The sequence below is a fragment of the Monodelphis domestica genome, chromosome 7 (assembly GCF_027887165.1).
Source record: "Monodelphis domestica isolate mMonDom1 chromosome 7, mMonDom1.pri, whole genome shotgun sequence".
Classification (NCBI taxonomy): domain Eukaryota; kingdom Metazoa; phylum Chordata; class Mammalia; order Didelphimorphia; family Didelphidae; genus Monodelphis; species Monodelphis domestica.
Window position 1 is genome coordinate 137140512 of NC_077233.1, and position 10245 is coordinate 137150756.

Below are 10245 nucleotides of genomic sequence, written 5' to 3' on the forward strand. Positions count from 1 at the left end.
AAGCAGCTCACCAACATCCATTCTAGCTCCTATACCAGGGGGTCCCATGAACTCTTACTATAGGTGTACATTCTACCAGCGGAGTTGTTATTTTTTTTAATCCCTAACTTTCTGTCTTCATATCAATTCTGAGACAAGTGTGGTAAGGGTTAGGCAGTTGGGATCAAGTGACTTGTCCAGGGTCACACAGCTAGGAAGTTTCTGAGGCCCCATTTGAACTCAGGTCCTCCCAACTCCAGACCTGGCATTCTATCTACTGTGCTATCTAGTTGCCCCTTCAGATGGAGTTTTCTAGTCCAAAGGGCAGCTGACCATTCATAGGCAGCTAGCTCTGACTCACATATGGTTGTGGGGTACTAAAGTTGAACCCCCAAGGATTGGGAAAGAAGCCTTTTGTAAGAATGCAAGACTCCAAAACTTAGCTTAAAAATAAATTTATTTTTTTATTTTTATTAATTATTAAATTTATTAATTTAGAAAACAATGTTGAGAATGGCCAGGAGTATAGTATAGGTGGAACAGCAAGATGGAAGGCTGCTCCCAGAATCCATCAATTCTGGGGATTGTATACTCTTTACAACAGTGAGGACGTGATTCTTGAGTGGTAAACACTCAGGCATTGGGGGGGGGGGTTGATCATCTGACTGGAGTCTGCCTGAAGACCCTCATCATTTAGGGGACAGGTGGATGTCTGAGATACAGTCCAATGGTATCCAGGTGCATGTAGCCTGGAGGTGCATCTCTATGTCCATCTCAAATCTAAAGGACGGTCCAAGGATGATAATTCTCTCAGGGTCTTATAGACGTTATCAGATGTTCTTGGGTTAGGAGTCACAAGGACAGAAGAGAGCAAAGGGATTTCCCTGCTTACAGTTTGCCTGAGTTTGGGGGTACAATGCCCATGCCAATATGATCAAGGAAGTGGAAGAGAGAAAGATTTCAAGGGTCTCCTGACAATCGAAATGATGTCTTCCTGGCTCAACGCCAGGTCCACTCAATCCCTATCATACCTCTCCCCTGTCATGCCACCTGGTCTCACCAGGATACTCTTAGATTTTAATTGTTCATTCTTGGCTAGAATCCAATGTGAGTCCTAGAACTAAAAAATGAACTTTCTTCCATCCATTCAAAACTCCTTGGATTGTTCTGCTCCCAAAGAGAAGCAGGAATGCCCATTATTAAGGTAGGCATTATAGAAGAAGAATCAAATTGACTGATTTTGTCTTCTGTCTGTGGCCAGCTACCATCCTACCCATCCTGGTTAGTCCCAGACCAATCTGAGCTTTGCTACAACTGACACTTCTGACCCAATGATATAGATGTATTTTTGTATTCCTCTTTGGTTAATCTGCCTGATATACATTTTCTAAAAGCCAAGTTGGTTGGTGAGTTCCCTGTACATCCACATCAGTCTCTTCAGCCCACTGCTAGGTCCAGGATAGAATTTCCTTTTGTTTCTTTTGCCTTTATAAGGATGAAATTATTACTAAAGGAGATCAAGAAATTATTAAATTTGCTTTTGGCATAAAGATGTCCAGATAATTGAAGCAGGTGTCAAATGAAATGCCCTCTTAGCCATCATAAATAGAAATAGTCAAGCTGCTGGCGGTGGTTTGATTTGCTTGGCACATGTTACCCCCACCTTCCTCAGAGTGGCTTGCTCCAGCTAGGCTGGCTTGCCTGCCCTGTAGTGTCAGATAGTTGGCATTTAGTGGAGCAAGTATTCATAGGATTTAAGAGTGGCAATGGGGCTCTAGTTCAACACCCTCATTTTACTACAGAGAAGCAAATCGAGATCCCCAGAAACTAAATTACTTGCCCCAAATTACACAGGTGGCAAGTAGAAAGGGTAGAATTCGAATCCAACTCCTTTAACCCCAAATCCAGGGCTATTCTACTTCCCCAAGCATACACGTGGAGAGACACCAAATACCACTAATAGCATTCCTTCATTTGAGCCGAAGGAAATCATGCAATTCCTCAATTCTACCATTAAGAGGCAGCATTAGCCCGGGAACCCCAAATTAACCTCGTGAGAGATTTAGCCAGTAGTAAAACTAAGGTCAAGCAAGAGGTGAGATCGAGCCAGACACCGATTGGAAACTTCTCAACCAATCATCAACGGAGTCCAAGCTCGCCAGCCAATAGGCTCTAGCATTCCGCAGGCTATCTGGCGCGAGGCTGTGACAGTTGGTGCTTCGTGCCAGCCCGCACCGGGGATGGTGCGCGCGACAAGGAGAATGGCTAGGATTGGCTGATAGGCGGCGGGGTGGGGCGCTTGGAGGCCTCGCGCCCAATGAGGCCGTTGGGGGCGGGGTAGATCCAAGCCGGGCCAGGTCTAAGGCCGGGGCGGGCAGGCTAGGCGGCCGAGCGGGCCGGGCAGCGATGGCGGAGGCTGAGGCAGGCGGCGACGATGGCCGCTGCGTACGGCTTAGTGCCGATAGGGCCCAGACGCTGTTGGCCGACGTGGACACGCTGCTCTTCGACTGCGACGGCGTGCTGTGGAGAGGGGAGACTGCTGTACCAGGCGCGCCGGAGGCGCTGAACGCCCTGCGGGCCCAGGGCAAGCGGCTGGGCTTCGTGACCAACAACAGCAGCAAGACCCGCGAGGCCTACGCCGAGAAGCTGCAGCGCCTTGGCTTTGGCGGCCCCGCGGGGCCCGGCGCCGGCCTCGAGGTTTTTGGCACGGCCTACTGCGCCGCCCTATACCTCCGTCAGCGCCTAGAGGGTGGCGGGGTCCCGGCCAAGGCCTATGTGCTGGGCAGCCCGGCTCTGGCCGCAGAGCTGGAGGCCGTGGGCATCGAGAGCGTGGGTGTGGGTCCCGAGCCCCTGCATGGCGTCGGACCTGGAGACTGGCTGGCAGAGCCCCTAGATTCCGGCGTTGGCGCGGTGGTGGTGGGCTTCGATCCCCACTTCAGTTACGCGAAGTTGACGAAGGCTGTACGCTACCTCCAACAACCAGGCTGCCTCCTCGTGGGCACCAACATGGACAACCGACTCCCGCTGGAAGGCGGAAGCTATATTGCCGGTAAGTGAGCGGGTGTCTGGGAAGGGATCCTGGGCCCGGAGGTGGGGGGACTGCAGCCCCTTGGGTGGGGTGGGGACGCCAGGGGAGGGTATTCTTTGTAATCAGAATTTTTGGAAAACGACTTCCGCTTGTGGAACATCCCCTCCACTGGCCCTTTTTCACACACTCCTCCCCATTGGGGGTGAAAGACGCCCCCAACCGTCTGCGGCTTGAGAGTGCCTAGTGAGCCTCATTATGAGAAAAGGTCACAGCACTTTAGGTCGGACTGAAGGAGACCTACCCATTCCAGGACCCCTTACCTGCCTCCACTCAGTTGGGGGACAAGGGAAGACCACGTGGTCTCAGGCTAATGCCCATGATTTCCTTGGGCCACAGGTACTGGCTGTCTTGTCCGAGCTGTGGAGATGGCTGCACAGCGGCAGGCAGAGATCATAGGTAAGCCCAGCCGCTTCATCTTCGATTGTGTGGCTAAGGAGTTCGGCCTCAATCCAGAACGCACCGTCATGGTGGGAGATCGTCTAGACACAGACATCCTCCTGGGGGTTACTTGTGGCCTCAAGACCATCTTGACTCTTACCGGGGTCTCCAGCTTGGAGGATGTGAAAGGCAACCAGGAAAGTGACTGTTCTCACCGGAAAAAAATGGTTCCTGACTTCTATGTCGACAGCATAGCCGACCTTATACCAGCTCTTGAAGATTAAAGAGTTACAGTGTCTTTAATCTCCAAAATAAAAAATAAAAAATCGGTTACCTTAATTAATGGGTGGGCTTGAACCATGTACTCATCTAGATGAGTACAAAGAATGTAATGGAATTTAAGAAACTTAGTTTGTAAACCTTGCAATTGAGCTTGGGGGGAGGGAGGGAATGATTTTGTTTACAAATTCCTCTATTTTAAGATGCACTTTGAAAGGGGGGGAAGAAACATTGTTGTGGCTCCTGACTGTATTTTGTTGGGAGGGAGGGCCCACCACAATGCCTGCCTTCCAGGGATTCAGCTAGCTTCAGAGTTGTACCTGAAGCTGCAGGGTTAAGGAAGGAAGTGTTTCAGCCTTTTGTTCAAATTTGTCCTTCAGAAAAATCTGAAATTCAAAGTTTATTCAGGGATAAGCCTTTTTTTCAGGCAAGGATGTGGGGCTATTTTGTGACTTCTTGAGAACTAGTACAAGCCAAATTAGGCCCAGCCTCAACATCTTTTGTCCTTGGTAAAGCCATGTTTTAGAGGCCTTCGCCTTAGGGTTACCAGGACTTGGGGAAGGAGAAGGGAATGCTCCCATTTGGAGACCCTCCATTGAATCGAGGGTCTGTCCTCATCTCTGTTCCTCTTCCCCTTCCCTTTTCAAGACAATTGCACTCTGATTTGATGTCACAAATGGGCATTTATTGCATTTCAAACTTAGGGCCTTTGGGCCTTGCTTTGCCTCCATCCAGATGGATCTGTAAAATCTCAGGATAACTCAGAAGCCTGAGGAAGTCTCAATCCATCACCAATATTTATTTAAAATATTAAGTGAAGTATATTATATAGAACACTTTATTAAGTGCGTACTAGAGAGAATGTAAATGGTGTCCACCCTGCCTGGTCTCTTTGTTTAGTACTGCTGTTTAGTGAACTGAAAGTGGATGTTGGTACCAAAAACTATTTTTTTACTTTTGAACAACTTTGTAAAGTGGTGGAATTAAATCTTAAGTGTACTAATTGCTGTTCTCATGTCCTAGGAAAAATATTTAAAAGGATTTCAAATACCTGGTTAGGACAAGTGCTGGCAGAGGTTCTGTGGGTGGTGAAAGAGCTCAGAGGCTCCAGATATGACAGGCTGCAGACTCCCCACAATGTCCCACTGATGCTTAGACCCACAACAAAGGTGCCTCATCTTTAAAGGAACAACCTATATGACTGGAGCCATGTCTGATAGTGGGAATAAGCCAGTGAAGGTGGGGTCCTTTTAAAAAGCAGAAGGCCAAAGCAGTGCAAGGCTATATATAGCTTTGCAGCCTTTTCCCCTCTCTCCTCTCTCTCTCTCTCTCTCTCTCTCTCTCTCTCTCTCTCTCTCTCTCTCTCTCTCTCTCTCTCTCTCTCTCTCACTCACTATTTCTCTCACTCTCGTGCTCTCGCTCTTGCATACACACACCTATCTTTCCTCTGGGGGTTAGATGCCAGCAGTATAAACTTGCCACTTGCTCTGGACTATACCTTTGAATAGGAGGTCCATGGCCTTTAAAAGCTGGAAGTGGAACACTACCATTTGGAGCTTCCTGTAGAGACTGAAGGGATATCCTGTAGCTTCTGATCCTTTCCCTGGGCCATAAGATACCTCCTCATTGTAGAAACATGATTCTGTACTTGAAAAAAGCAGAATTCTGACATACAGACTCTCCAAAGCAGTGTTAACAGGGTTGCACAGGATATGGCAGGACTTACAAGAAAATTCACACTTGAAATATGGCCACAGGTCTTTGTTCCCATAGCAATAAACACAGGACTTAACCTGTCTATAGCTTCTTCCACAGTCCCAGCTATAGGCAGTAAGTAGGTACTGCTCCTGGCACTGTCAGCTGTGTATGCCATGTACCAGCCTCCCTCTTCATATGTGATTTATAGAAAATAAATCTTTTTGTGGCTCTGCTTGGTCAGGCCAAGGGTTCTTAACAGGTCAGGTCTCTTACAGTGTTGAAGCCCAAATCTAAAGTAAAGGGAATTAGGTATATTGCCTATTTGGGGTAGTTTCCATAGGTCAGAAGTCTCAGGCCCATGGTTCTACCTGCCATGGAACTGTACCGGTAAAGTGTTTGTGAACCTTCCATGCCCCCTGGGGCTCATCCCACTGTATTTACCTGAATTCATATTAAACTTGCTAACTTGCTCAGACTCTTTAGTGTGGTTTCTTTTTTTGAAGCTGTTGTCCACTTTTAGGGTGAAGCATATGCTAACAAAACTAGAGACCAATAGGCAGAGTGGCTCCCTTCGAAGATCCAATATCTCCTGAAGGAAGCAGGCGACGGGGATGCCTCTCAGTTTACAAATAAACTAAGGCCCCCAAAGCTTTAAATGTCACGTAGCTAATGACAGAGTTGTAAACCAAAATTTCCCACTCCATTTTTTGTGATGTGCAGCCATTCTCTTGGTCTCTTGCTGTCATGCTCACTGAGTCGAGGGCTTTTTCCTGATGTGGGCTTTGTTGAAGACCATTGTGTAAATTTCAACTCTTTGGCCCCAGCCTCTGCCCTTCAGGCCTTCTGTGCTAGCTGGGTAGGAAGAGGACAGATTTGTTTTCAATTTTTGGCCATCTGTATGAGTTACTTGTGGCACATATCTGGACCCACATCAAACTCAAGTGTTTCTACTTTTCCACCTAGTGTGACCACAGAAAAGGCAAAACTACAGTACTTGATGCCTTAGCTGAACACCATTAGGAAAGTGACTGCCCTAGATGTGTTTTACACTACATTATATACAACTATGAACAATTAATTCTTAAATCTATGCCCAGAGGGGCCCAACAATGACCATGTTAGCTTAGATTTCTACGGAAGCCACCTTGTGAGGGGAGCAGGGCAATTGTTCCTCTCACTTTATAGACTGGGGGCACTGGGGCTCTGGTTCAGGAATGCCCATGGCTAATAAATGGAGCCGAGTTGGACTTGTCAGCGTGTTACGGGCGAATGTTCTTGCTGGATTGGGCACGGGTAAGGGGCTTCTGAGAGATTTTCCCATATACATACACATACAGAATGGGAGCCTGGAGGGAACCTGACACTTGGAGGTTTACAGCTAGGCCCTGTGACCCTCTTTAAAAAAAAAAAAAAACCTTACCTTCCATCTTGTAATCAATACTGTGTATTGGCTCCAAGGCAGAAGAGTGGTAAGGGCTAGGCAATGGGGGTCAAGGGACTTGCCCAGGGTCACACAGCTGGGAAGTGTCTGAGGCCACATTTGAACCTAGGACTCCCATCTCTGAGCCTGAATATTCATTGAGCCACACAGCTGTTCCCCCCCTCCCCCCCAAATGTAGGTAGCTATTCCAGGAGAGACTGACAGAAACTCTCTCCACCTATGAGTGTATTTGGGGCAGGGAGAAGGGGGAGATTTCTGGCTGGTCTTGCTCTGGGATGTCAGTGTCAGGTGACTGGGGCTGGGGGGGAGGGAAGGGGGTGTTGAAGATCTGAGGGTCCTCCGGGAAGATGCTGATTGTTTGGCTTTGATAGACACATCCTTGGGTTTCTGTGGCTGGCTCTAAGGAGCCAGGTTGGGCAGGGCCAAGCACAATTCAGACATTGTGAGTGGGAGCAGAGCTTTGGACTGCAGCATGGAGGGACAGAGCAGCGGACCTGGCGTTCAGGGGCAAGGACCCTCCAAGGTGAGTGTCTCCCACCCTTGGCCACTAAACTCCTGAAGGGCCCCATGAGCCACACCCTTATTAGGTAGAGGGCACTTAGGTTGTGCACTTCATTTGTCTATTCCTGGATGGATCTCTACTGTTCCAGAGCACCCGAATTGTTTCCTAGTTCTGTTTACATGCCGGTTTAGTATTCCTCTACTTTTTGTGGGAGTGAGAGGAAAGGAGGAAAGGGCGAGCCCAATTGACTTGGCCTTCCCCAGGTGAGCTCCAAGCTGCCTCGAGGGTCACGCTGGCCGGCCCTTGGCCTGGCATTACTGCTACTCCTGCTGGCACTGGCTGGAGCCATGGTCGGCGGGCTCCTTGGTTTGGCACATAACCCTGCTGAGGTGAGTCCCTGCTCCTAACTCCCTAAGGGGAAGGGCCCCGAGGAGATCCTTTCCCCCTGAGGTACCTTGTCCCGGTGAAGTTAGTGGCTTTACGTTCTTCAGTCCACATGGGGTGGTCTGGATCCTGCTCTGTATCTCAGTTCAACTTCAGCCCTATGGCTGTGTTCAGAGATAATTAGAACGCCTGGGTTGTGGACCTGTGCCTAGAGCTGGCTTTTCCTGCCTGTGATTCCCACCTTGCCCATGCCCCCTTCTGCACTTGCCCACTGTCCTCAGCCCATGCTGCAGGCTATTCGATGGACATTCCTGAGTCCTTCCATCACCTGGCCCAACCAGACAGCCACAGTGGACCTGGCCCGGGACACAGTGACCTATGTGGTGACCCCACCTCAAAGCAACCGGAGCTGGGCCGTGCTATTCGACAGCCACAATGTGAGTGAAGTCCCTGCGCCGAGATTAGGTATGGCGTGGGTGGGCAAGCTGGTCATTCACTTTCCAGGTCTGTAAAAGGGGATGTCTCTCTGGCCCTAGGGCTTGGGGTGCTGGGACCCCCTTGGGTCTTGGGGGTTTGCTTTTTCCAAACACACCTACCACTACTCCCAGGGTTATGTGTGCTATCGCCCTGGGGAACAACGGTCCTGCTTTCTTCGGAGGATGGAGACCTGGGATCGAGACGCCTTGCAGTCGGTCCTCAACAGCAGTCAGGTGAGGGACCTTGTGCGCACGATAGTGTTCTGCCAGGATGCAAACACCGAAGTTCAGCTAGCTGCCCCCCGTATTCAGCTGCAGGAGCACAAGGGCTGGGGGGAAGACAAAGGGCCCCTGTTTCTTGCCTCTAGTGACTGATGACTTTCCCTCTGCCTTGCTGGGAGGGCAGAGGGAATCGGGTTCTGGTTTCAGGGGAACAGAGGACTTTTATCTTCCCTCAGCTGTACCTGATGACAGATACTCTGGGCTTTCTTTCAGGAACAATGGGTAGGATAGGGCTAGGGTGGCCGGAGAGACTTCCTGCCCCCTCCCTTTCCTAATAATGAGGGGCCAGTGACAATACCGGAATAAAGATGGATGAAGAGGGCAGGGAGGCAGGAGCATCTCTGGCTTTGGGAAACCCCCGACTCCAGCTTCCCTTGCTCCACCAACAGCACAAGATTAACCTGAGTTTGGGGTGGTGGGGGGAGATGTCGGTCTTCTCTTCAGCTTGAGATGGGGTCAGGGAAGCCAATGGAAAATGTGGAAGCTACTAAGGGGAACCTACCCCCTTCAGTGCCACATCTCCTGTCCATAATGCTAACTTCTCCTTCAGGCTGATTGGCCACTTGGGCCCAACAAAGACACTAGATATACGAAAGAATTTTTGGGAGTGCTGGCGGGGCATGAAGTGGACCCTGCTTTGGTGGGAAGCCCAGTCCAGAACCTCTGTGACCAACTCCCCATCTACTGGGTGCAAAGGGCAGAAGGTAAGTAAATTTGTAAAGGCAGCCAGATGGGACACTCAGGAGAAATGGGATGAAGGGAGATATACCGAAAGATCATCCCCAGCCCTCCGGTCCTTCTCTTCTTCCCATTAGCACTGTCCAGGAAGGGGCATGGAAGCAGGGCAATGGAATATAGACTGACAGGGGAGGGCCACCAGAAATGCTCGTGTCACAGGTGGGATTTTAGATTTTTGTGTCTCAATTTGAAGGATATTTAATTTTAGATATTTTCTTCACAGGTTCTCGGAAACAGAGATTAATTTATCTCTGCATTGACATCTGTTTTCCAAGCAACATTTGTGTGTCTGTCTGCTTTTATTACCTTCCAGATTAGGAACCGCCTGATGGCTGGGCACCTTGGGCGATTCTCTTTGCCCTGCCTCCCCTGGCCTGTCCCTTGTCACTGCAGGAACCAGGGACTGCAGCAGGGACATAATCACCCCAGGACTATGGCAGGGGCAGCTGGTCCTAAGTGCCAGCCAGTGGGCTGTAGGCCAGGTTTGAAAGTCTCTCCTGGAAGCCAGGGTTTCTGTTCATACAGGAGGTGCTGGGAAGAGCCGAGTTTTAATCCTGAATAAAATGATCACTAATGTCCTGACCCTGTGCTGATTTGATGAGATGTGTCCCATCCCAGCCTTTGGGGTTTAGTTTGTTCCATAGCTCAGAAGCCGATCCTACGCCCTTCTATCCTACTAACCCCGTCACCCCAGGCTTCTGTGCTCTGTACCTGTTGTCTCAAGTCTCCAAGGCCCAATGCCACTCTCTTTCCATTTTCTAACAGTTCAGCTGGCCTGGACACTCCCTGGATTTAGTCCTTCCAGACCGAACTCACTCTATGGGAAGACTAAGAGTTAGGTTAGGTTTATAGATGAGGCTGAGGAGTGAGGCCTGAAGAGAACTGCTTTCCCTTTTTTTTACACCCTCACCTTCCCTCTTAGCCAATACTGAATATTGGCTCCAAGGCAGAAGAGTGGTAAGGGCTAGGCATTGGGGGTCAAGTGACTTGCCCAGGGTCA

At 49.6% G+C, this 10245-nt stretch overlaps 2 protein-coding genes across 2 annotated transcripts; both read left to right on the plus strand.

The window, feature by feature from the left end:
- Nucleotides 1-2159: 2159 nt before the first annotated feature.
- Nucleotides 2160-5897, plus strand: PGP (phosphoglycolate phosphatase). The gene is made up of 2 exons (XM_001363600.4): nt 2160-3028; nt 3404-5897. The coding sequence occupies exons 1-2, from the start codon at nt 2386-2388 to the stop codon at nt 3727-3729; spliced, it is 969 nt and encodes a 322-aa protein (XP_001363637.1). The 5' UTR covers nt 2160-2385; the 3' UTR covers nt 3730-5897.
- A 1438-nt stretch (nt 5898-7335) lies between these two features.
- Nucleotides 7336-9563, plus strand: BRICD5 (BRICHOS domain containing 5). The gene is made up of 7 exons (XM_056806282.1): nt 7336-7386; nt 7629-7769; nt 7962-8186; nt 8358-8592; nt 8684-8685; nt 9058-9211; nt 9469-9563. The coding sequence occupies exons 1-7, from the start codon at nt 7336-7338 to the stop codon at nt 9561-9563; spliced, it is 903 nt and encodes a 300-aa protein (XP_056662260.1).
- Nucleotides 9564-10245: the final 682 nt, after the last annotated feature.